The sequence below is a fragment of the Sapajus apella genome, unplaced genomic scaffold, assembly GCF_009761245.1.
Source record: "Sapajus apella isolate SASKATOON/1434 unplaced genomic scaffold, GSC_monkey_1.0 scaffold83, whole genome shotgun sequence".
Classification (NCBI taxonomy): domain Eukaryota; kingdom Metazoa; phylum Chordata; class Mammalia; order Primates; family Cebidae; genus Sapajus; species Sapajus apella.
In genome coordinates, this window is record NW_022437023.1 from 3,388,273 (window position 1) to 3,415,534 (window position 27,262).

A 27,262-nucleotide genomic window follows, 5' to 3' on the forward strand; every position below is an offset into this window, starting at 1 on the left:
TGTCAGTATATTCTACCTGGATCTCAGTTGTTGGCTTGAAATTTTTTCTAAATATTTGAGTCTGCTCTTTTATTTATTTATTTATTTTGAGATGGATTTTCGGTCTTGTTGCCTGGGCTGGAGTGCAACCTCCACCTCCTGGGTTCAAGCGATTCTCGTGCCTCAGCCTCCTGAGTAGCTGGGATTACAGGCATGCATCACCATGCCCGGTTAATTATTGTTTTTTTTTTTCTGTTTGCTTGTTTGTTTTTTGAGAAGTCTGGCTCTATCACCCAGGCTGGAGTGCAGTGGCATGATCTCAGCTCACTGCAACCTCCGCCTCCTGGGTTCAAGCAATTCTCACTGTATCTCAGCCTCCCGAGTAGCTGGGATTTCAGGCAGGCGCCACCACACCCAACTAATTTTTGTGTTTTTAGTAGCAACTGAGTTTCACCACGTTACCCAGGATGGTCTCGATCTCCTGACCTCATGATCCACCCACCTTGACCTACCAAAGTGCTAGGATTACAGGCGTGAGCCACTGCGCCCGGCCCCTAATTTTTGTATGTTTAGTAGAGACAGGGTTTCACCACGTTGGCCAGGCTTGTCTTGAATTCTTGTCCTCAGGCCATCCGCCTGCCTTGGCCTCTCAAAGTGCTGGGGTTACAGTCTGTGCCACCTCGCCCAGCAGAGTCTGCTCTCTTAAGAACAGACTGATAGATGTGTGCAGTTTCCTCAGCACATCTAATATTGGTAGTTTCTTGGTGGGTGCTGTGAGAGGCATTTTAGACCCTAGGCCATGGGTGCCCCCATCTTCCCTCTCCCATTCTCCTCACCACTAGGGGGAACAGGGAAGTCTTTTTCTAGTTCTTTTTTTTTTTTTTTTTATTTTTTTTAAAAATTTTTTTTTTTTTTTTTTTTTTTAAGACGGGGTTTCACCATGTTGCACAGGCTGGTTTTGAACTCCTGACCTCAAGTGATCCACCTGCTTCAGCCTCCCAAAGGGCTGGGATTATAGGCATGAGCCATGGTGCCCAGCTTGGTCTTTTTCTAGTTTGACTGGTAGTGCCATGGATGCCATGTTAACCTCTGTGACCTGCAGGGACCCTCCAGATGAGTTCCAGGAAAATCTAAAGTAACTGGAAGACCATGAAAAGGGGAAGAAATGATCAACCCCTGCAGCGTCTACTTAACTTTGAGACATTCTCTATTGTTTCTTATTCCAGCCTCAATTGACAAGGCCACTGGACTTTGTAAGTCACCTTGGCCAACCTCCTGACTCCACACCCTACAACTCCCTCCGAGCTTGCGAAGAACTGCCCTAAACTGTAACTTTCCACTGCCCACCCCAAACCTATAAAACCAACTCCTCTCCCACTGCCCTTCACTGACAACCTTTTCTGCACCCAGGTGAATAAACAGCCACGTTGCTCACACAAAGCCTGTTTGGGTTTTCTCTTTATTCATAGCGCATGTTTTAACATAATCTGCATCTCCAATCCCTGCTATATGGCAGAAACTGTGACCCCATCACTTGACTTTACATGTATATAGGTAGTGTACTGCAGGCTTCAATAGCCTATGAGTACAAATTAGGTCACAAAAAGGTTAATGCCTAAATTGGAATTTTTCTAAGCCTTCACCTATTTTATTGCTGGACCTCTGTTTCCTCCCCTACCTCACCCCATAGAGCATTGTAATTATTTATAGCATTCTCCAAAGGGTTTTCTTTCTTTTTTGTTTTAATGGAATGGGGTTTCACCATGTTGGCCAGGCTGGTCTCGAACTCCTGACCTCAAGTGATCTACCTGCCTTGGCCTCCCAAAGTGCTGGGATTACAGGCATAAGCCAACTCACCCAACCCAGGATTTTTATTTTTATTTTTGAGATGGAGTCTCACTCTGTCACCCAGGCTGGAATGCAATGGTGTGGTCTAAGCTCACTGCTACCTCTGTCTCCCAGGTTCAAGCGATTCTCCTGCCTCAGCCTCCCACGTAGCTGAGATTACAGGTGCCTGCCACCATGCCCAGCTAATTTTTTGTATTTTTAGTGGAGGCAGGGTTTCAATATGTTGGCCAGGCTGGTCTCGAATTCCTGACCTCATGATCCACCTGCCTCAGCCTCCCAAAGTGCTGGGATTACTAGTGTGAGCCACTGCACCCAGCTCACTGCAACCTCCACTTCCTGGGTTCAAGCAATTCACCTGCGCCAGCCTCCTGAGTAGCTGGGGCTACAGGTGCGCGCCACCAAGCTCCGCTAATTTTGTATTTTTAGTAGAGATGGGGTTTTACCATGTTTGCCAGGATGGTCTCAATCTCTCGACCTCATGATCCACCCATCTCTGCCTTCCAAAGTGCTAGGATTACAGGCTTGAGCCCCCACTCCCAGCAGGATTTTTTTTGAGATGGAGCCTCACTCTGTTGACCAGGCAGGATCTCGGCTCACTGCAAATAAAGCAGGAAAGTGGCTGCGAAAAAACCTCTAGAACACCAAACTGGGAAGGAAGGAGTGATTTATTCAGCCAGGAGCAAGGTGGCATAGTTGCCTAACAGCCAAGATTCTGGCCAGATAAATCACCACTTCCTTCCCAGTTTGGTGTTCGAGAGGTTGACATGAGTTTCGGTTGGCGGACGGCCAGCACAGCCTTTCAGGCGGTTTTGCCTAGCCCTTCAGAGCATCCCTGCAGGGGGCTCCTGCTTGGGTGATGCTCCCGCCTGCTTGGGTGAGCGCTCCTGGGCAGGTATTGGCCCAGTGGAAAGCCTCGCCAGAGCAGAGCAGGAAAGCACCTGCAGTGTGGATCCACCCGGTGACTGAACAGCAAGAAGGAATGGTACTTGGAGTGTCCGGACAACAGAAACACGGTAGGATTGATCCTGGGACACTTGCCCACCTCCTTTAGGTGGAAGCATGGCCTGATCACACACATGTGCTGGATTTGGCACTCTTGTACTTGGCTCGCTCTCTCTGTGATTAACCTTGGAAGTCTTGTTTTTTGGTTTCGATTTGGGCAGGGGAGGAGTGTGATTGTGTGAGTGATTGGAGGGGTCCAACTGGACTCATCAGCTGTGAAATGTGGGGGCTGCAGGTCCATGAGAGAGGACCCCATGCTCTGAGTGAATTGTGGGGCTGGCTGGGATTAGGGGCGATCTGCAAATGGCTAGAAGGAGGCATCTTCACAATCTAGGCATTGTGGAGGGATTAACGAATGCTCCGATGCCAAGAGGCACCTGAAATACTCCCCGAGTGGGAGACGATCCTACCAGCCTGAAGCGAAAGTGATTGAGGGTGTGTTGTGCTGTGCCGGGCAGGAACTGAGGGTGAAGTAAACTTTCTTAACTGTCTGCGAGGACTGTTTTTTTGGTGCAAAACATAGGTCATACTTATAGCAAGCGTAGCCCTCTAGGGACTATGCTGAAAAATTTCAAGAAGGGATTTAGTGGAGATTATGGAGTAACTATGACACCAGGGAAGCTGAGGACCTTATGTGAAGTAGACTGGCCAGCATTTGGGGTGGATTGGCCCTCAGATGGGAGCCTAGACAGGTCTCTTGTCTACAAATTATGGCATGAAGTTACATGTGGTGAGCCAGGACACCCTGATCAATTCACATATATAGATACGTGGCTGTAGCTCATTCTAAACTTCCCACAGTGATTGAAAGGACAGGCAGCAACCATACTAATAGCAAACGGACAGGCAGCTAGGTAAAAACCCTGCTCCACCCACCGAGAGATACAGACTCCCAGGGTCCTGGCAGATTCAGTGGCAGAGACACAGACTCCCAAGGGCCTGGAAAATCTGACAGCAGAGGAGTTTTTGCCGATAATACCCGTTCCTCCTCAAGGACTCCTTGCCCCTGGGCCTGAATCCTCAGCACCCCCACCAGAATTGCACACCCCTAAACCACCCAGAGTAGACGAGAGAGAAGGCAGAGAGACTCCTCCCATAGCTGCCCGCTTCCCAGGAGGAACTCCAACCCCACCTCTAGCAGCCCATCTGAGACCCAAAGCAGGGGTGCAGATGCCTTTAAGAGAGCAGCGGTATACGGGAGTGGATGAGGACCGCCACATGGTGGAAAGGCATGTTTTCACGTACCTGCTGTTCACCTCAGCTGATCTTATCAACTGGAAAAATAACAACCCGTCTTATACCGAGAAGCCACAAGCTCTCATTGACCTACTGCAAACTATTATTCAGACTTATAACCCCATTTGGGCTGATTGCAATCAGCTGCTTATGTATCTTTTTAACACAGACGAATGGCAGAGTACTCCAAGCCACTTCTAAATGGCTGGAGGAGCATGTTCCTGCAGATTACTATAACCCCCAAGAGTATGCCAGGGTCCAGTTACCAGGGGCTGGACCCCCAGTGGGATCCAAACACCCCGGAGGGCATGCAAACGTTAATCTGGTACAGAGGCCTTACTGGAAGAACTGAAAAAGGGCGCCCAGAAGGCTACAAACATCAATAAAGTCTCTGAGGTCATTCAAGGGAAAGAGGAAAGCCCGGTACAGTTCTATGAGAGGCTGTGTGAAGCTTATTGCATGTATACTCCTTTTGATCCTGAGAGCCCTGAAAACCAACGTATGGTAAATATGGCATTAGTCAGTCAATGTACAGAAGGCATTAGGAGAAAATTGCAGAAACAGGCAGGATTTGCAGGCATGAATACATCACAGTTACTGGAAATAGCTAACCAGGTGTTTGTGAGCAGAGACGTGGTAAGCTGTAGAGAGAGTCTTAGAGAAAACGAGCGTCAGCCTGGACAAAACACTGACTTGATAGTTGCTGCTATTACAGGAGAGCCCCCAAAAGGGTAGGGAAAAGGGGGGCTCCTGGAAAGCTACCCAGTCTAGTCACCCACACCTGCAGTGTGACCAGTGTGCTTACTGTAAGGAAGTGGGACACTGGAAGGACAAGTGCCCCTAGTTAGCAGGAAAACAGGGTGCTCTTAAGCACGAGGCTTCAGGTGAAAGTGAAGGAGCTCTGTTCAATCCAATGGAGGGGCTACTAGACTGAAGGGGGCTGGGATCATTTGCCCCCAAAGAGCCCATGGTCCTGATAACAGTCCTGTAACCCCCCTATCAAAGAAAACAACCAATATTGTTGGAGCTACTGGGATGTAAGAGAAACAGTCTTTCCGTCTGCCTTGAACCTGTTTGGTGGGAGGCAATGAGGTTATACATCAGTTCTTGTACATGTCGGACTGCCCGCTACCCCTCTTGGGGAGAGACTTGCTAGGCAAACTAAGAGCTCCTGCTATCATCGTCACTGAGAAGGGGTCCCTTTGGCTAAAACTGCCTCAGGCAGGGATTATCACGGCTCTCACAGTCCCTTGAGTGGAGGGGTGGAGAGTCTTCCTAAATAAACCAGGGACCGAAGACTACAGGTCAGTGCAGGACTTGCGTTTGGTTAGTCAGACTACAGTGACTTTGCACCCACTTGCACCCAACCTGTACATGCTGTTGGGATTGTCAGCAGAGGATAGTTGGTTCACTTGCTTGGACTTAAAGAATGCTTTCTATAGCATTGAACTGGCCTCAAAGGGTCAGGAACAGTTTGCATTTCTGTATTCTCAATGGGAGAATCCAGAAACAGGTGTGACCACCCAGTACACCTGAACCTGGCTTCCCCAGGGGTTCAAGAACTCTCCCACCATCTTCAGGAAGGCAGTAGCCCGTGACCTTCAGACGTTTCTTGCTAAGGACTTACGCTACATGCTGCTCTAATATGCTGGTGACCTTTTATTGGGACACCCCATGGCAGTCGGGTACGCTAAAGGAACAGATGCCTTACTTCGGCACCTGGAGAACTGTGGGTATAAAGTGTCTAAAAAGAAAGCCCAGGGCCGGGCACGGTGGCTCACACCTATAATCCCAGCACTTTGGGAGGCCGAGGAGGGTGGATCACGAGGTCAGGAGATCGAGACCACCCTGGTCAACGTGGTGAAACCTTATCTCTACTAAAATGCAAAAATTAGCTGGGCATGGTGATGAAGCCTGTAGTCCCAGCTACCCAGGAGGCTGAGGCAGGAGAATTGCTTGAACCCAGGAGGCGGAGGTTGCGGTGAGCAGAGATGGCGCCATTGCACTCCAGCCTGGGTAACAAGAGCAAAACTCTGCCTGAAAAAAAAAAAGTCCAGATTTGTCAACAGCAAGTGTGATATCTGGGTTCACCATCCGGAAGGGAGAGTGCGGCCTCGGAGCAGAAAGGAAACAAGTCATTTGCAACCTGCCAGAACCTGAGGCTAGAAGGCAGGTGAAAGAGTTCCTGGGAGCCATGGGTTTCTGTAAATTGTGCATTCCAGACTTCGCACTACTGGTCAAACCCCTATACAAAGTGACAAAGCAGGGGAGTGGAGGAAGACAAGGAACCCTTTGAATGAGGATCCCAGCAGCGGCAGACCTATCAGGAACGGAAAGCGAGACTTTTGTCATCCCTGGCTTTGGAGTTACCCAATTTAACAAAGCCTCTCACGCTGTATGTGTCAGAAAGAGGGGGAAAAAATGGCGGTTGGAGTTCTAACACAAATAGTGGGACCTTGGCCCAGGCCTGTAGCTTATCTCTCCAAGCAGCTGAACGGAGTTTCTAAAGGAGGGCCCCATGTTTAAGGGCCCTGGCAGCAACTGCCCTTCTAGCACAAGCTAGCCCTGCAGCAAAATTTAAATATCAAAACACCCCACGCGGTATAGACTCTAACAAATACCAAAGGACATCATTGGTTAACAAATGCGAGGTTAACCAAATACCTGAGTCTGCTATGTGAAAATCCCCGCATCACCATTGAGGTCTGCAACACCTTAAACCCTGCCACTTTGCCCCCGGTGTCAGAAGGCCCAGTTAAACACATCTGTGTTGAAGTATTGGACTCAGTTTATTCCAGCAGGCCCAATCTTCAGGATCAACCACAGACGGTAGTAGACTGGGGGTTGTGTGTGGTTAGAGGCAGTTTTGTTAATCCACAAGGAGAAGGGTGTGCAGGCTATGCGGTAGTAACTCTGAACACAGTAATCGGGATTGTGCCACTGCCTCAGTGTACTTTGGCTCAGGAGGCTGAACTTGCTGCTCTTATCTGAAGATAAGACTGTGAACTTATAGCCGGGCGCAGTGGCTTACACCTATAATCCTAGCACTTTGGGAGGCCGAGGTGGGTGGATCACCTGAGGTCAGGAGTTCAAGACCAGCCTGGCCATCATGGAGAAACCCCATCTTAAAAAAAAAAAAAAAGACTGTGAACTTTTATACTAATTTCTGGTATGCCTTTCTTTTTTTTTTTTTTTTTTTTCTTTTGAAATAAAGACGGGGTTTCACCATGTTGGTCAGGTTGGTCTTGAACTCCCGATCTCAGGTGATCCTCCCGCCTTGGCCTCCAAAGGGCTTGGATTACAGGCATGAGCCACCACACCCAGCCTCTGGTATGCCTTTCTAATTCTTCAAGTGCATGGAGTGCTGTACAAAGAAAAAGGACTGTTAACTTCAGGAAGAAAAGGACTTTCTCCAAGCAGAAGATGGAGCAGATAGACAGCTTAGGGAAGATGTGTCAGGAAACAGAATTACAGTGGGTGCAGGCACTTCCCTTGGTGTCATTCAACATTAGATGTACTCCCTATAGCCCCCCATAAAGTCTTATCATATCATAGGCCCCCTCCCATATGCGAACACTCCCGGGAACTCCTCAGCAGTGGGGAAATACTGAGCTAGGACAACAGCTGCAAGCTCTAGGAAAAATCACTCAGGGTATTTCAATCTGGGTAAATGAAAGATGCCCTGTAAGCTTATTCTCCCCAGTTCCCCCTTTCTCACCAGGTAATCACTTGTGGATAAAGGACCAAAATGCAGTCCCTCTGAAGCCACGATGGAAAGGACCCCAGACCGTGATCCTGACCACTCCCGCAGCCTTAAAGGTGAGGGAGTCACAGCCTGGATCCACCATAGCTGCGTCAAGCTGGCAGCAGCAGAAACTTGGGAAGCTAGACCAGACCCAGACAACAACTATAGAATCACCTTGAAAAGGACAACAAGCCCTGCTCCAGCCACATCGCAGAAGCTGGCTGGTCTGTGCATGGCCAAAGCATAAGGAAATTCATCGTGGGACTTACTCTTCTTAAGATTTGGACTTTTACAGTAGGAACATTAACTGATTTTGGAGAATGCTCTCAGTGTGTGCAGCAGGTTACTGAGGTAGGGTGGAACGTTACTGCCATTCTTTTGTTCTACAGTAATTATGAATGTACAGGGACACAGAAGGGAACCTGTTTATATAATGGTACTCAGCATAAGGTGTGTAATCCAGGGGATGGACAGCCCGATGTCTGCTACAATCCATCAGAACCCCCTATGCATACGACTTTTGAAATTAAACTCCTAACAGGATGATGGAACAGCCCTACTAAGTTAATAGCAAAAACAGAGGAGAAGGGAAGCCCAAAACAAGTCACCCTAAGGTTTGATGCCTGTGCAGCCATCAATGTCTATCATTCCAATCTGGGGGACTGTGGTTCCCTTGGATGGGAACAAAGTTATGCAAAAGAGCATAAGTACATCTGCCAGAAAACCTACTGGTGCAGTAAATGCATTTTTGGTCACGCGTCATCTGGGCCACTTGGAAAAATAATACAAATAATCCCATTTGCCTTGTAAAAGGGGTGGACACCATTCCAGGGAGTAATGTCCCCTGAGGCTCAAGACATTGTAACCCAGTAGAATTAATAATCACAAACTCCCAAGACCCCAAATGGGAAAAAGGGGAGAGTGTACTGCTAGGAATTGATGGGAAAGGGCTTGATCCCAGAGTCAATATCCAAATTCAGGGAAAAATCCAAAAACACTCAGCCCAGCCAGTATACCAGCCCTTCTATGATATATTAAATGAGCCAGTGCTGGAACTTCCGAAAAAGACAAAGAACTTGTTCCTCCAACTTGCTGAAAATGTGGTCCGTTCGCTTAATGTCACTTCTTGCTATGTATGTGGGGAAATTACCATGGGTGATAGGTGACCATGGGAAGCCCATGAGTTAGTACCCTCTAACCCTGTTCCTGACCTGACCTCAGTTCAAAGAATTCAGACCAACAGTTTCTGGGTTCTAAAGGTTTCGATTATTGGACAATAGTTTGTCCAGAGAAGGAACAGACTTCACTGTTCCAGTTGGAAAGCTTAGCTGCCTAGGGCAGCAACTGTATAAGGGAACAGTGGACACTGCGACTTGCTGGAGCTCAAACCATACAGAGAAAAACCCCCTCCTAAAATTTCCAAAATTACATGATGCTTGGAGTCATCCTGGATATTGGAGAGACTGGATGGCCCCAGGCTGGGTTGTACTGGATATGTGGACATAGAGAATATGTACAGCTGCCTGAAAGATGGACAGGTAGCTGTGTCATAGGAATCATTAAGCCTTCCTTTTTCCTATTGTCTGCCAAGACAGGTGGGCTGTTAGCACATCCAGTCTACTCCACCTGGGAGAAAAGAAGTATAAAGATAGGTGAATGGGAGGATAATGAGAGGCCACTGGAAAGAATTATTAAGTATTATGGGCCAGCCACATGGGCGGAGAATGGCTCATGGGGACACCGGACTCCTATGTATATGCGCAATTGGATCATCCAGTTGCAGGCTGCCTTGGAAATACTTGTTAATGAAATGGACAAAGCTCTGTCCTTTTGGCCCGACAAGAAACTCAAATGAGAAATGCGATTTATCAGAAGTAGTTGGCCATAGATTATTTGCTAGCAGCTGAAGGAGGAGTCTGTGAAAAATTCAAACTAACTGACTGCTGTCTACACATAGACGACCAGCATCAAGCAGTTGAGGATATTGTAAAAGACATGACCAACCTGGCACACATGGCTGTGCAGGTATGGCATGGATTTAACCCTGAATCCTTGTTTGGAGGTTGGTTCTCATCCTTAGGCGGATTCAAGACTCTCATCATAAGTGTTGTAATAATAATAGGTGTTTGCTTGCTACTCCCTTGTTTGCTTCCCCTATTCCTTCAGATGATTAGAGGATTCATCACTGCTGTAGTTAACCAGAAAACTACATCACAAATATAGTATATGCATCATTATTGTAAGGCCGGATGCCTCATCAGGAGCCTGGACAGCCACCCAGCTCTGCACTCAACACCCAGCTCTGCACTCAGCACCCAGTTGTGCACCCAGCCCTCCAGTCGGGAATTCCGGCTGATGCAACCCTAACCAAATCTTGCACCAAAAAACCTGCCTGCCAACCCACCAACCAATAGCGGCCCATTCCCGTCCCCCAGAGCTAATCAGAACACCCTGTTGTTACTCGTTACTCATAGCCACAAAAACCCCACACCCCAGAAAGTCAGTTCGACCTCTCTGGCCCCCCTCCCAGACCATAGAACCTCTCCCGGGAGGTGAATAAACTGACACTTATTTTTCTTACAGTGGCCTCAGTTTCCTCATTTTAAATCGGCAATACCCCTTACAATGATCAATAAGTTTCTTCAGAGGATCACGAAAATGAGAATGAGAGTGAGAACTCTCACTAATGTTATAGGTGAGATTCTCAAAGAGGGGAGTGAGGAAGGAGACCCTTAATCACCCTTAAGCATTTAAGACCACCTCCCCCTTGACTTCCACATTGCATTTCAATTGGAGAAGTAAAGGCTGGCAGACCAGACGTTACCTTTAATTGCCCTCCTATAGATCTGCAAGCATGGTATGGAGGAATCTTTCTGGAAGGCATTGTTTTTACTTAAACACAATCAAACCCCCACATAAGTCACTGTACCCCACCCTGCTCCATGGCCCAAGACCCTTTCACATGTAATTTCTAGAGTATAAGCCTTTAAAAGAGCAGGGACTTTCTTTGTGAGCTGAGCTTGGCTGTTAGGCAACTATGCTGCCTCGCTCCCCGGCCAAATAAATCACCCCTTCCTTCCCAGTTCAGTGTTCCAGAGGTTAGTTTTGCAGCCGCTTTCCTGCTTTACAACCTCTCCCTCCTGGGTTCAAGTGAATCTCCTGCCTCACTCAGCCTTCTGAGTAGCTAGGACTACAGGCATGCACCACTATGCCCAGCTCATTTTTTTGTATTTTTAGTAGAGATGGGGTTTTACCATGTTGGCAAGGCTGGTCTCAAACTCCGGACCTCAAGCAATCCACTTGCCTCGGCCTCTCAAAGTGTTTGTATTACAGGTGTGAGCCACCACGCCTGGCCCCCAAAGGACTATTCTGACTGTGGCTCACAAACCAATCTGTCAGCCATAGTCAACCCACAACATGCTTTGCACTCTCACGTCTCTCCTTCCCTTATATCTCTGGTTCATGTTGATTGCTTTCAAAGCTGTATAAACCAAAAACAAAACAAAAAAAATTTTTTTTTGGTACTACTGAGATGAAATGAATGTATTCAAAAACAAAATTCTAAGGCCCCCAATCATCTGAATGGACCCCTCCTCTCAGCCAAGGGAATTCCAAAGTTAACCTGAAAAACCTAGTTCAGACCATGATTAAAGCAGGGATTAGATCCGTTTCATTATATCTCTCCTTCCTTTCGGAATTCAGTAAAAACCAACCAGCATTAACGTGAAAACAGACCTTAAGCCTGATAAGAAACATTTACAACCCATTCTTTTTGAAGCCTGATACTTGGAGGCGTCATCTACACGACACAGCTTTGGTCTCCACACCCCTCACCATAACCCAGTCATTCCTTTCTCTTGATAATAACTCTTTCAATCAATTACCAATCAGAAAAAATTTAAATCTGCCTATGATCTGGAAGCCCCTACCCCTTCAGGTTGTCCCACTCTACCAGATCAAACCAATGTTAATCTTACACGTATTGCTTGATCTATTGTATCTCCCTAATGTATAAAAGCAAGCCGTATCCTGGCCACCTTGGGCACATGTCGTCAGGACCTCCCTCCAGAGGCTGTGTCATGGGCGCATCCTTAACCTTAGCAAAGTAAACTTTCTGAATTGATTGAGGCCTGTGTCAGATACATCTGGGTTTACAGACTGCGTGAAGGAACATCACTTTGATCCTTGGTGCTGATGTATCTTAAGAAAGGGCTGGGCCAGGTGTGGTGGCTCATTCCTGTAAACCCAGCACTTTGGGAGGCAGAGGTGGTTGGATCACAAGGTCAGGAGATCAGACCATCCTGGCCACCATGGTGAAACCTTGTCTCCAATAAAAATACAAAATTAGCTGGGCATGGTGGCGTGCACCAGTAATCCCAGCTACTTGGGAGGCTGAGGCTGGAGAATCGTTGAACCCGGGAGGCAGAGGTTTCAGTGAGCTGAGATCACACCACTACACTCCAGCCTGGTGACAGAGTGAAGATGTTCATGGGTGCTGTCTGCTGGTTACTCCAAAGCTGCAGCCTCCTAAGGTGCCAGAGCTGGGCTGGGTTCTATGAAAAGGAGAGGCTGCCTCTGGCTGCACCCCTACGAACTCCATATACACATTGTTCCCTGAGCTCTAGAGCACTGTTTGCTTCCAGGTTTTATTTTTAAGAATTAACAAATAAAAATCATATATATTTGTCACATACAACGTGTTGTTTTGAAATACATATATGCATTGTGGAATGACTGGATTGAGCTTCACATACATATCTATTTATTTATTTATTTATTTAGGGACGGAGTTTCGCTCTTGTTACCCAGGCTGGAGTGCAATGGCGCGATCTCAGCTTACCGAAACCTCCGCCTCCTGGGTTCAGGCGATTCTCCTGCCTCAGCTTCCTGAGTAGCTGGGATTACAGGCACGCGCCACCATGCCCGGCTAATGTTTTGTATTTTTAGTAGAGACGGGGTTTCACCGTGTTGACCAGGATGGTCTCGATCTCTTGACCTCGTGATCCACCCGCCTCGGCCTCCCAAAGTGCTGGGATTACAGGCTTGAGCCACCGCGCCTGGCCTATTTATTTTTTTAAATGGAGTTTTGCTGTTGTTGCCCAGGTTGGAGTATAATGGTATGATCCCAACTCACTGCAACCTCTGCCTTCTGGCTTCAGGTGATTCTCCTGCCTCAGTCTCCCGAGTAGCTGGGATTACAGGTATACACCACCATGATCAGCTAACTTTGTATTTTTAGTAGGGGTGGGGTTTCACCATGTTGGCCAGGCTGGTCTTGAACTCCTGACCTCAGGTGATCCACCTCAAGCTCCCAAAGTACTGAGATTACAGGTGTGAGCTACCATGCCCAGCCTACCTATCTTTTTTGGTGTGGTGAGGACACTTAAAATCTACTCTCTTGGCAATTTTCAAGAATATGATACATTGTTACTAACTATAGTTACTATGTTGTACAACAGTTCTCTTGAAATTATTCCTCTTATCAAACTGAAATTTTGTATCCTTGGCCAACATCTCCCCAAACCACACTCTGGTAACTCTAGCCCTTAGTAACCACCATTCTACTCTTCCCATCAATGAGTTCAACCTTTTTAGATTCCACATATAAGTGAGATCATGCAGTATTTGTCTTTCTGTGCCTGGCTTACCTCACTTAACATGTCCTCTGGGTTCATCCATGTTGTCCCATATAACAAGATTTCCTTCTTTTTATTTTTTATTTTATTTTATCTTATTTTTAAATCAAATACTCAGACTTTAAGGAGAAGGATTTCCTTCTTTTTAAAGGCTGAATAGTATTCCATCGTATATGTATACCACATTTTTTAAAATCATTTTTTGTTACTGTCTATCCAGTAATACCTATATATACCACATGTATCCATTTATCTGTTGATGAACACTTAGGTTGATTCCATAACTTGAGTATTTTAAATAGTGCTGCAGTGAACATGAGAGTGCAGATATCTATTCAACATAAGATTTCATTTCCTAGGAGGCTGAGGCAGGAGAATTGCCTGAACCCAGGAGACGGAGGTTGCGGTGAGCCGAGATCGCGCCATTGCACTCCAGCCTGGGTAGCAAGAGCGAAACTCCGTCTCAAAAAAAAAAAAAAAAAAAAAAAAAAAAGATTTCATTTCCTTTGGATATATACCCAATAGTGGGATTGCTGGAACTGCCTTCAGGGTTTTGAAAAGTCTTTTGAAAAACAAGCCTTTCAGCTTCCCGCCTTTATGAATTAATAGCTTTTCAAACATTCAAAAGGAAAAGAGTATGCACTTCTACAAGAAGTAGTCAACACTTATTAAAAAGCTTAGTCTAGCCGGGCGCGGTGGTTCACGCCTGTAATCCCAGCACTTTGGGAGGCTGAAGCGGGTGGATCACAAGGTCAGGAGATGGAGACCATCCTGGCTAATACAGTGAAACCCCATCTCTACTGAAAAAATAAAAGATTAGCCAGGTGTGGTGGCACGCGCCTGTAGGCCCAGCTACTCGGGAGGCTGAAGCAGGAGAATTGCTTGAACTCAAGAGGTGGAGGTTGCAATGAGCTGAGATCGAGCATTGCGCTCCAGCCTGGGTGACAAAGTGAGACTCCATCTCAAAAAAAAAAAAAAAAGCTTAAAGTCCCAAAGCAGTATTTTTCAACCTTGAAAAGGATAGAACCCATCTTAAGACAGCATAAGATGGGTTATGCTGTGTCAATGTACAAGCCATGAGATTGTAGCATTTTAACACATTGAAGTTAGTCCATGGTAGGTTGGTGTCTCTTAGGCATCTTCTTCGCAAACAATGCCCCAAGTATTTGAGCTAATTTCACCTGGGGCTTCCATTTTCTTAACATATTGCCCCTGTCATCATCACAGCAGGGGAAGAAAGTAGAGGGGACTTGCACCTATTTACCTGTACTTTGGCTCAGAAGTCACAGGGTCCTCCTAATTGCAAGAGAGACTGGGAAGTGCAGGGAGCACATGATTACTTGGTTAACTTTAAGCATCTTTGTCACAGACCAGCACTTAAAAAGGAAATAATTCTCATTGACAGCCAAGAATTCAGGTATTAACTTAAAATGAAAAATGCTGACTGAGAAAACCTGAGCTTTATTGATGAAAATATCGTTATCACTGTAAAATATTAATTATAACTGTAAAAGATAAGCTTTATCTGATAAGTTTTATCAGCAGATTTTAGGGAAGAAACAAGAAGCCAGGCACAGTGACTCATGCCTGCAATCCTGGCACTTTGTGAGGCTGAGGCAGGTGGATCACTTGAGGTCAGGAGTTCCAGACCAGCCTGGTCAACATGGTGAAACCCCGTCTCTACTAAAAATACAAAAATCAGCTGGGCATGGTGGCAAGCGCCTGTAGTCCCAGCTACTTGGGAGGCTGAGGTAGGAGGATTACTTAAAGCTGTAAGGTGGAAGTTGCAGTGAGCCGAGATCGCGCCTCTATACTCCAGCCTGGTGACAGAGTGAGACTGTCACAAAAAACATAAAAATAAAAAAGAAACAATAAACATTATTATTAGACAGTGAACGCTAGCTCTGCTACTTACCAATGATATGGATTAGAAAAAACATTTAACAATAAAGCTCCTCTACCTCAATTTCTTTTATTTATTTATTTATTTATTCATTCATTCATTTATTTTGAGATGGAGTCTTGCTCTGTTGCCCAGGCTGGAGTGCAGTGGTATAATCTTGGCTCACTGCAACCTCTGCCACCTGGGTTCAAGCGATTTTCCCGCCTCAGCCTCCTTAGTAGCTGGGATTACAGGCGCCTGCCACCATGCCTGGCCAATTTTTAGAGTTTTAGTAGAGTGGGGTTTCACCATCTTGGCCAGGCTGGTCTTGAACTCCTGACCTTATGGTCCACCCGCTTCAGTCTCCCAAAGTCCTGGGATTACAGGCGTGAGCCACCATGCCCAGCCATATTTATTTTTTATTAAGGTATATTTAGATACAATAAAATGCACAGCATTTAGATATATAGTTCTGTATGTTTTGAGAATTTATACACCAGGTAACTACCATCCTGATCAACACCTAATTAACACATGAAATATTTCCATCACCCTGATAAAATACTTTCGTGCCACTTACTATTTAATTTTTCTACATGGGCAGCCACTAATCTTTTTGTCATGACCGATTAGTTTTTCCTGCTCCAGGAATTCATGTAATGAAATTATATAGTATGTAGCCTTTTGTGTCTTTTTTCTTTTGTGCCACACAACGTTTTTGAAATCCATCCATGTTGTATATAGAACGTGTATGTCTGTGTATCTCCAGTTTGTTCCTCATTGCTGAAAAGTGTTCTCTTGTAGGAAATCATTACACGCATTCCAATATGTGGCCTTTTGTGTCTAGTACCTCTCCCTACGTTGTAGAGGTGAACAGTCAAAAGAATTAGAATGGAAGCATGGAGAACAAACTCAGGATTCCAAAAATGGAATAGAAGAAGAGGCAGTATATTCTAGGATCTTGGCAGCAGCCAAAATGAACTATTTTGTGGACAACAAAGTCATCTGTAGGGACCTTAAAACTGGGATAGAAGCTGAGTCACAACCTGGGTGCCCAGTGATCTGCATAAACTAGAGCTACAGGATAGGCATCATTAGGAGATTTGGCTGGTATATCTCTATTTCCCTGGGAAGGACTGGTCTTGACTCTACCCTCAGCTAATTGCTGTTGTTGAGCTTCTTGTGTTTGCTGAATATGCTTGCATTTTTGCTTTCCTGAGCTTTGCTCTGTGGTTCTTAAGCCAAACATATACTGTTGGATACATGTCTCTTTTTGAGGCCATTTCTTTCTGAAGGCTGGGGGTTGAGTATGGGTTGTTATTGAACAAGTTGTTCAAATCTTCCCATTGTTTCTCAGTGAACGTTGTGTTGTTTCTGGTGCTAGTCACAGGAAAAGATTGTTCATTTCCTCCTTGATTCTTTGGCCCTTTGTCTGCTATCATTTAAACATGAGATTGCTTGTGCCTCAATTCTGGGTTTTATTTTATTTTTATTTTTTTAGGAAGATCCTCTAAGTCTGACATGTTCTAATCTAGACATGCTCCTGTGTTCAAGTCTAGGGATGAGCTGCCTCAATTTCCTTATTGCTGCACAGCGAGAAGGAATGGAGGTTGAATAACAGTATGATTTCAACTACATTAAAATAAAAATAAAATGTTTATGTAGAAAAAGATGGAAATTCTTCTCTTTGTGTAGTTTGCAAGAAGAAAAAAAAGAAAAAGAAAAAGATGGAAATTCACCAACACTGAGCCTAGGCCTGTCATATGTTTGAGAGAAGAAGTGAATATCTGAAAGTACTAAAGTAGCAATAGTAGTTGACTTTGGATGGTGCAACTATAGGAATTTCTTTTCCTCTACCACCTTTTTAAACTTCCTTATGTTTTTCAAACTTTTAAGAATAAGCCTATATTACTTTGATATGGGGGAAAAAAACCCTTGTCTTTGAAATATTATGAGAAAGAGGCAATAGATAAAATTGTTTTGTGAGAGAGTTCTATTGTGCTGTTGTGACTATAGTCAACAATGTATACTTGAAATTGCTAAGAGAGTAGGTCTTAAATGTTCTCACAACAAAAATAATAACTGCTGCTGGACTGCAAAGTGAAAAAAATTAAAAATGATAATTAGGCAGGGTGTGGTGGCTCACACCTGTAATCTCAGCACTTTGGGAGGCCAAGCCGGGCAGATCACATGAGTTCAGGAGTTTGAGACCAACCTGGCCAACATGGTGAAACCCTATCTCTACTAAAAAAATACAAAAATTAGCTGGGCATTGTGGCACACGCCTGTAATTCCAGCTACTCAGGAGATTGGGGCAGGAGAATTGCTTGAACCCAGGAGATGGAGGTTGCAGTGAACTGAGATTGCACCACTGAACTCCATCCTGGGCAACACAGCAAGACTCTGTCAATAAATAAACACATAAATAAATAAAAGATAATTAGCTTGATTTAACATTTCACAATGTATATCTATGTCAAAATATCACATTGTAAACTATAGATTCAATTTTTATTTGTCAACTATAGTTTTTAAAATTTATTTTTAATTTATTTATTAATTTTTATTTTTTTAGAGACAGGGTTTCACTATGCTAGCCAGGATGGTCTGAATCTCCTATCCTTATGATCCACCCGCCTCAGCCTCCCAAAGTGCTGGGATTACAGGCGTGAGCCACTGCGTCTGGCTATAGCTTTTTTTTTTTTTTTTTTTTTTAATAGAGACAAGGTTTCATCATGTTGGTCAGGCTGGTCTTGAACTCCTGACTTCAGGTGATCCGCCCACCTCGGCCTCCCAAGGTGCTGGGATTACAGGCGTGAGGCACCACGCCCGGCCCTGGCTATAGTTTTAAAACTATTTTAGAAAAAGAAAATAAGCATGTTTTCACAAATATAAGCATATATTGAAAACTAAATATATTCAGCTTTTACACAATTCACTTCAATATGTTTTTTAAAAAATACTAAAATTATGCAAACTATGAATTTGGGACATCGAAAACACCTACCAGAAACAATTCCATGGGAAACTCGATGGGATACTGATTGAAAGAAATTCTGATACATTTGTTGATTCGCAGAGCAACAACAACGGTTAGGAACAGTAGAATGCTGGTGGAATTAGCTTTTGGGAGAGCTATACAGTAATTAATTATGTTCTGAAAGACAATAAAATTACAGAGGCTTAGAAAGGGGTATAATAATTGGCTAAGTTTAGAAATTGGCACTGTAGATTAACTCAGAAAGAAATTCCTAAGCAGAGTTTCTGGGCATGAAGGTCTTGATGGATATTACTAGAACAGTGAGGGCAAGCACGATGGGGTGGGCATTTTTGTTAAAAACAACATTAATGTTTAATAAGTATAAGGAGAGAATACACTGTATGTTTTAGTATAATGGACAGGACCTAGACATTCCATTTATAAGCCAATAGTTATTTGTTTTCTCAAATAATATACTGTAGCTTAGCTCCTATCCTATTCTTACATTGAGAAGCTACTTAGTATTGTATATACTTTAGATGTTTTAGGATACATATTTGTTATAAGGTAGGTAATGAGAAGAATTGTAATAGATACAATATCTTAAAGGCCAAATTGTAATGTATATAATGATAGTTTAAAAGGCTGGAATGGCCAGGCACAGTGGCTCACACCTATAATCTCAACACTTTGGGAGGCCGAGGTGGGTGGATCACCTTAGGTCGGGAGTTTGAGACCAGCCTGACAAACATGGAGAAATCCCATCTCTCCTAAAAATACAAAATTAGCCAGGTGTGGTGGCACATCCCTGTAATCCCAGCTACTCAGGAGGCTGAGGCAGGAGAATCGCTTGAACCTGGGAGGCAGAGGTTGTGGTGACCCGAGATCGTGCACTCCAGCCTGGGCAACAAGAGCAAAACTCCATCTCAAAAACAAAATAAAATAAAACAAAAAAGGCTGGAATGGTTTGTCAGCTGAAAGCATGGTCTAACTGGCATCTGCAATTAATCAAGACCCTAATATTCCAATGAAGGAAAATATTTCTAGTATCCTCTTGACTGAGCTGCCTATTGGCTGTGTCTCCTTTTGGAATGGGCAGGAGTCTCTCTACTGAGGTCCACCTCTCTTTGGAGGTGAGAGTGGCATTTGTAACTCTGGGTAAGAGTTGAAATTACTCACATAGAAGAAGGAGATGGGACCGGCATGGAAAGTAATCATAATCCCGAAGATGCAAGTCAGCTGGGACACCAGGATATGCAGTGCCACAGCAGCCAGGTAAGCACTGATTGCAGACTCCGGAAGGTAAGTGGCGATGAAGCCCAAACCCAATGCGCCCATTATTAGCTGCAGAGAAGAGAAAACCAGAGTGGGGCAGAATATCTTCAATCCAGCAGTGCTCTCCAGGAATATAAGGGTTTCCAGCAGGAAAGTTAAGATAGGCTCCTTTGGTAACTCTTTCCCTAATGAGCAACAGTTGATAATGTGGGTCCTTATGTGTTGATCAGAGGCTCCCGACACGTGCTAGCCCACTTCATTGTGAGCACTTAAGTTCTTGCCCTAGAATCTACTGCCCTCTAGGTTAACATGGGGAAAACAGGGACAAGGTGATCAGAACAAGGCTTTGCCAATTTGTTTATTTATGAGACAGCGTCTTGTTCTGTTGCCCAGGCTGGAGTGCAGCACAATCGGAGCTCACTATAACCTCAAACTCCTAAGCACAAAGGATGCTCTGCCTCAGCTTCCCAAGTAGCTGGGACTACAGGCACAAACACTGGGCTAATTTTTTTTTTTTTTTTTTTTTTTTTTTGAGATGGAGTCTTACTCTGTCGCACAGGCTAGAGTACAGTGGTGCGATCTCAGCTCACTGCAGCCTCCATCTCGCAGATTCAAGCAATTGTCCTGCCTCAGCCTCCCGGTAGCTGGGATTATAGGTGTGCACCACTACGCCCAGCTAATTTTTGTATTTTTAGTAGAGATGGGGTCTCACCATGTTGGCCAGGCTGGCCTTGAACTCCTGACCTCAAATGATCTGCCTGCCTTGGCCTCCCCAGTTTTTTGGTTTTTTTTTTTTAATTTTTTACAGAGACAGCGGTCTTGCTATGTTACCTAGGCTGGTCTCAAACTCGTGATCTCAAGTGATCCTCCTGTTTTGGCCTCCCAAAACCCTGGGATTGCAGGCATGAATGCACTGTGCTCGGCCTGCCTTTGCCTTTTTAAAGGCTCTTTCAGGTCAGGCGTGGTGGCTCACGCCTGTAATCCAAACACTTTGGAGGCCAAGGCGGGTGGATCACCTGAGGTCGGGAGTTCAAGACCAGCCTGACCAACATGGTGAAACCCCGTCTTTAAAAAAAATAAATAAATAAAAAATAAAGTCTCTTTCATTAGAAGCTTTGATAGCCCTTTACAGGAGATGTTAATATTTCCCTGAGGAATGCCGCTTTTCACAAAGGAGAAGAGAATTCCAAAACATTGGGATCAAGCTCAAACTTCTTGGCCTTTGACTCTTATCTTTACTGAGAAATTAAATTATTGTTTTTGATTATACATATCCTGAAGAAAATTAAAAAGGTACTTTGCATGTCAACATGCATATATAAGATGTATGTTATATAGTATATAGTAAAATTTTATACACACAGGATCTAAAAGGATAGACCTCAAATGATGAACAGAAATTACCTTTGGGAAATGGGGTTAGAGGTTGGGGACAAACAACATTTGATAATTTATACCCTTTTTTTTTTTACTGTTTGAGTTGTTCATCTTTTATAACAAAAACCACAGTGCTGGGCGTGGTGGCTCATGCCTGTAATCCCAGCACTTTGGTAGGCCAAGGTGGGCGGATCACCTGAGGTCAGGGGTTCAAGACCAGCTGGACCAACATGGAGAAACCCTATCTTTAAAAAAACAAAACAAAACAAAAAACCACAGTTAGGCTGGGTGTGGTGGCTCACGCCTGTGAATCTCAGCACTTTGGGAGGCTCAAGTGTGAGGGTTGCTTGAGCTCAGGAACTTGAGAGGACCCTGGGCAACATGGCGACAGCTTGTCTCCACAACAAGAAAAATAAAAAACAAAAAGACGGTAGGTTAAGAAAACTGGCACAGCCCAATGAAGACTTTTCAGTAAGCAGGGTGGAAAGAACAGAAGTCTTAAAGCCTGTGATGGTCACTTCACTCTCCACTGCACTAAAAGCTCTCAAAAAACAGCCGGGCGCGGTGGCTCAAGCCTGTAATCCCAGCACTTTGGGAGGCCGAGGCGGGTGGATCACGAGGTCAAGAGATCGAGACCATCCTGGTCAACATGGTGAAACCCCGTCTCTACTAAAAATACAAAACATTAGCTGGGCATGGTGGCGCGTGCCTGTAATCCCAGCTACTCAGGAGGTTGAGGCAGGAGAATTGCCTGAACCCAGGAGGCGGAGGCTGCGGTGAGCCGAGATCGTGCCATTGCACTCCAGCCTGGGTAACAAGAGTGAAACTCCGTCTCAAAAAAAAAAAAAAAAAAGCTCTCAGAAAACAAACAAATTTGGAACAATACATCCTTTTGCTTTAAAAGGTTTTTGTTTCAAAGCTTTCAATTAGCCAGGCACGATGCCTCCCTTAATCTCCTGTCGTTGCTGCCCATTGTGTTCTTTCACTCTAGTCAGGCCAATCCGCTTCCTATTTTTTGCGTGATTGGCTGATTCCTACTTCTGTGTGTATGTACGAGTCCCTTTTTTCCCATCTCTGCCAATCCATGTGCATTATCTGTTTTGTCTGTGTGTTTGTTTTTGTTTTTGTTTCTGTTTTGGCATGGAGTCTAGCTCTGTCACACAGGCTGGAGTGCAGTGGTACAATCTGGGCTCACTGCAAACTCCACTTCCCTGGTTCAGGTGATTCTCCCACCTTAGCTTCCCGAGTAGCTAGGATTATAGGTGCCCACTACCATGCCTGGCTAATTTTTGTATTTTTAAGTAGAGACAGGGTTTCACCATGTTGGCCAGTCTGGTCTTGGACTCCTGACCTCAAGTGATTTACCCACCTTGGCATCTCAAAGAGCTGGGACTACAGGCGTGAGCCACTGTGCCTGCCCTGCATCATCTCTTTCAAGAGCCCAGTAAAATTCCTCTTCCTTAAGGAGTGTGATGAAAAAAGCATGGTTCCTGGGGTAGGAGAATGTGGCTTCAGTCCTGGCCCGGCCACTCACTGGTTGTGTGAGTGTGGTCAAGTTAACTTTCTGAACCTCAGTTTCCTCATCTATAAAATGTGAATAATACTCAATGTAAAGTGTTTTGAATAGATTAAATGTCATCACACATGTAAAATACCTAGTTCAGATCTGAAAATAGTGACAAATATATATCACTCATATTTGCAAATATATATTCCTCATCTTCACACTATCCCTGCCTTCCACTTTGTAAATGGCAAATATCTGCAATTACCATAGAACTCTTTCTTGCCCACTGTGATGTGGCATCACGTTCCGTGTTAACATAATATTCTAGGCAGCCACTGTCAATCAGGCAGGGTTGGCCTGTGTGATGAAACATACCTGCCATTCTTTTTTGTGTTTGTTTTGAGACAGAGTCTCCCTCTGTTGCCCAGGCTGGAGTATAGTGTCATGATCTTGGCTCACTGCAACCTCTGCCTCCCGGGTTCAAGTGATTCTCTTGCCTCAGTCTCCTGAGTAGCTGGGACTACAGGTGCGTGCCACCATGCCCGGCTAATTTTTTTTTTTTTTTTTTTTTTGTATTTTAAGTAGAGATGGCGTTTCACTGTGTTAGCCAGGAGGGTCTCTATCTTCCTGACCTCGTGATCCGCCGGCCTCAGACTTGCAAAGTGCTGGGATTACAGGCGTAAACCACTCTGCTTGGCTTTATCTGCCATTCTTATAGGAAGCCAGTATTAAATGTTGAACGAATGAAAGGGAGGGCTCAATAAAGAGATGTTTCCCTCCCAGATAACTTCAACTCAACTAGAGGTTATTTATTTACTTCATGTTCTTTTGGCACTAAACTCTTATATGAATATTACTTTGCACTTAAGATTTTCTAGGGCACAGATTCTATAATCAGACAACCCTAAATTGAATCCCAGTTTGTTATCTTACAAGCTATGTAAGCTTGGGCATTTTTTTTTTAACCTCTCTATGCCCTTGTTTTCTTAAAATAAGGACTATAGTAGTGTGCTACAGTCATGTGCCACCACACCCAGCTAATTTTTTATTTTGTTATATAGAAATGGGGTTTCCCTGTGTTGCCCAGGCTGGTCTCAAACTCCTGGTCCCAAGTGATTCTCCTGCCTCAGCCTCCCAAAATGCTGGGATTACAGATGTAAGCCACCATGCCCAGCCCTCTTCCTTTTTTAGATGAAAAAAGCTGAGGCTTGAAGGAGGAGAGAAAGTATGTATAAGGCCCCTTGATAATTAAAAGGTTGCTTGTATTTTGTCTTATCCCACGAGATTGAACTTTTTAACCACAGGAAACTATATATTCTTTTTTTAAAAATATTTGGTCTCTGTTAAAGTATCAAATTCATTTCTCTGTGGCCACTAATTATAATCTATTCATGCTTACGATGTGACAGGCTGTAGGCTAAATACTTTGCATGCATTTTTTCGCTTAATCCTCCTACAAACCCTGCAAAACAAGTATTATTCCTGCTTTACACATGAGGAAACTGAGGCTCACCAAGGTAAAATAATTTACCAAAGTTCACACAGCTCATTGTGTCAGGGCTGGAGTCTGCCCCCTTTGATAGCTTGCCTTTATAGGTACCCTACAAATCTTTACCTAATGAAAGACAGTCCCGGGGAGATCAGTGAAAATAAACTAGAGAGTGGGTTAGTTGCGGGGAAAAAAAAGAGAGTGAGAGAAGTAGATAGGCTGGGCACGGTGGCTCATGTCTGTAATCCCAACACTTTGGGAGGCCGAGGTAGGTGGATAACGAGGTCAGGAGTTCGAGACTAGCCTGGCCAAGATAGTGAAACCCCGTCTCTACTAAAAATACAAAAAATTAGCTGCGCGTAGTGGCGGGTGCCTGTAATCCCAGCTACTCCAGAGGCTGAGGCAGGAGAATCACTTGAACCTGGGAGGCAGAGGTTGCAGTGAGCTGAGATCGTGCCCCTGAACTCTAGTCTGGGTGACAGAGCAAGACTTCGTCTAAAAAAAAAAAAAAAAAAAAGAAATAAACATGGAAGATGTGACTTTAGTTCAGTGGGTGAACTTTTGGTGATAGACTCTCAAAGAAAATTAAAGACAGTGCCAAAATAAGTTTTCAGATTTCAGTGAGTCATTCCTTTAGCTGTGGTCCTTGTCAGCACATAAAAAGGATTCCAGATCTGACTCTATAGCTTACTAACCCAAAGATAGTGTGTGAGCCTATGAGGCCATTATTATTACTATTTCTGAGACAGAGCCTCTCTCTGTCACCCAGGCTGGAGTGCAGTGGCATGATCACAGCTTACTGTAGCCTATACCTCCTGGGCTCAAGTGATATTCCCACCTTAGCTTCCTGCATAACTAGGACTACAGGCACATGCTACTATGCCCAGCTAAATTAGGCTATTCTTATTGATAGAATATAAACCAATTTTTGGCTGGGCATCATGGCTCATGCCTGTAATCCCAGCACTTTGAGAGGCCGAGGTGGGTGGATCACCTGAGGTCAGGAGTTCAATAGCAGCCTGGCTAACATGGTAAAGCCCTGTTTCTACTAAAAATACAAAAATTTGTTGGGCATGGTGGTGGGCACCTATGATGCAGAACTTTGATGCAGAACTGCTTAAACCTGGGATGCAGGGTTTGCAGTGAGCCAAGATCATGCCATTGCACTCCAGCCTGGGCAACAGGAGCAAAACTCAGTCCAAAAAAAAAAAATACAAAGCAATTTTTAAAAAGATAAGGTCAGGAGTGGAACTCTGGACTGAGAGTCCCCAACCCTCTGGGGCCACGGGCTAGTACTGATACTGGTTCATGGCCTGTTAGAAACCAGGCCGCGCAGCAGGAGGTGAGCAGCAAAAACCCTATTGTGAACTGCACATGCAAGGGTTCTACGTTGCATGCTCCTTATGATAACCAAATGCCTGTGGATCTGAGGTGGAACACTTTCATCCCAAAACCACCACCCTCCTTGGTCCTGACCCCCTATTCGTGGAAAAACTGTCTTCCAGGAAACTGGTCCCTGGTTGAAAAAGGTTGGGGACCACTGCTCTGGAACATCACCCCTTAGACTCTTTGTCTTAGAGGAGAAAGGACTGAAGAGAATGTTCAATATCTTATCCCAATTCAGTGGTAGATGATTTCGGAGGAGAGAGAAGTTTTGTCACTAAGGAGACAGCCCATTCATACAGCCTCTGATTTTTCAAGAAACAGATCACTGAAGGTCCAGGTATATCACAATGGATCACAGGAGCAATACAAGGAAGGGCTCTGTTTATAGCCCCTTTATTCGGTTCCTTTTCAGGGATTTGAAGACTCAGATCCTACCTGGATAATCCCAGTCAGAAAAGTTGTGGTTGCCACCACACTCAAGGATTTATTATAGCCCACGAGGTAGGAGTGGGTGGAAACATCATCCTTGATGAAAGATCCCATGACCAGGTGACCACTGTTGAATGGGCTCACTTTCAGAACATTGATCAGCAGAGCACTCACCAGGAAGAAGGAACCTGTGGAAGAAGACGTTAGGCAGAATGTGAAGTTTCTAGTCCGGGTAAGCTGATACTGACAAAAGCAAGGTGTGGTTGAATTCCATATTGTCCTTCCTTTGAATAACTTTTCTCATTTGAAAGTGGCTCTTGAGAAGTAAGAAAGATCAGGAAAGAGAACTGTGGCTCCACATATCGTGACCAAGTCATGGAATTTAGGTGATGGTGGTCTAGGTATTTAGTCTCTTCATATTGTGGGCATGTTAAGTGGAATGAGAAGTTGACTGAAATGGGTGTCAGGCTCAGCTACTGTGTCTGCTCTTAGAGAAGGTTAAAAGTGAGACAGTAGAGAAAATATTAGAAAACAAACCAATCAAGCAGGGCGCGGTGGCTCACGCCTGTAATCCCAGCACTTTGGGAGGCCAAGGCGGGCACAGCACCTGAGGTCAGGAGTTCAAGACCAGCCTGACCAACATGGTGAAACCGTCTCTACTAAAATACAAAATTAGCCAGGTGTCATGGCACATGCCTGTAATCCCAGCTACTTGGGAGGCTGAGGTAGGAGAATCTCTTGAACTCAGGAGGCAGGGGTCGCGGTGAGCAGAGATTGTGCTATTGCCTCTCAATAAATAAATAAATAAATAAACCAATCAATAACAATAGGAGAAAAATAATACTGATGCTGAGTTAAATTAAACCTATTACAAACGTTATTTTGTTTAGTCCGCATATTGACATACCACATAAGAAAGCAAAGGCAAATCTTAACTTAAAATTTACCTAACAGAAATAAATCTCTAACAACCCTTATAAATACTTGGAAATGATTGTGAGATTCCCCAGAAACTTGGAAATGTAGGAATAAAATTGTTCTCTTGTTGTTCAAATGTAAAATCAACACACAATGAATATGAGTAAAGACATGAGCTTTTATTTATTCAGTTTATTTACTATTTGAGATGGAGTTTCACTCTTGTTGCCCAGGCTGGAGTGCAATGACATGATCTCAGCTCACTGCAACCTCTGCCTCCTGGGTTCAAGCAATTCTCCCGCCTCAGCCTCCTGAGTAGCTGGGATTACAGGTGCCCACCACCACGCCTGGCTAATGTTTCATATTTTTAGTAGAGACGAGGTCTCACCATGTTGGCCAGGCTGATCTCGAACTCCTAACCTTAGGTGATCCACCCATCTCGTCCTCCCAAAGTATTGGTCTCAAACTCCTTACCTCAGATGATCCACCTGCCTTGGCTTCCCAAAGTGCTGGGATTTTACAGGCATGTGCCACTGTGCCCAGCCATGAGCTATTCTTTTTTTTTTTTTTTTT

General features: G+C 44.6%; 1 protein-coding gene and 2 long non-coding RNA genes across 3 annotated transcripts in view; 1 reads left to right on the forward strand and 2 right to left on the reverse strand.

Annotated features, from left to right (window-relative positions):
• Nucleotides 1-27,262, reverse strand: part of SLC26A8 (solute carrier family 26 member 8) — a 97,370-nt gene that overhangs the window by 47,798 nt on the left and 22,310 nt on the right. The window contains exons 4-6 of the mRNA XM_032253544.1: nucleotides 25,778-25,959; nucleotides 19,488-19,652; nucleotides 18,336-18,485 (exon numbers count right to left, since the gene is read on the reverse strand). Coding sequence (XP_032109435.1) covers nucleotides 18,336-18,485; nucleotides 19,488-19,652; nucleotides 25,778-25,959 — 497 coding nt within the window. The remainder of the gene's footprint in view (nucleotides 1-18,335; nucleotides 18,486-19,487; nucleotides 19,653-25,777; nucleotides 25,960-27,262) is intronic.
• On the reverse strand, nucleotides 2,708-10,690 carry LOC116533678. Its single transcript, XR_004261401.1, has 4 exons — nucleotides 10,465-10,690; nucleotides 8,522-8,523; nucleotides 5,596-5,603; nucleotides 2,708-3,034 (listed from the first exon to the last, which is right to left on the reverse strand). It is a non-coding gene; the product is annotated as an uncharacterized LOC116533678 (long non-coding RNA).
• LOC116533679 overlaps nucleotides 23,026-27,262 on the forward strand; it is a 6,303-nt gene continuing 2,066 nt past the window's right edge. Inside the window, exon 1 of the long non-coding RNA XR_004261402.1 lies at nucleotides 23,026-23,271. This is a non-coding gene — a long non-coding RNA (uncharacterized LOC116533679). The remainder of the gene's footprint in view (nucleotides 23,272-27,262) is intronic.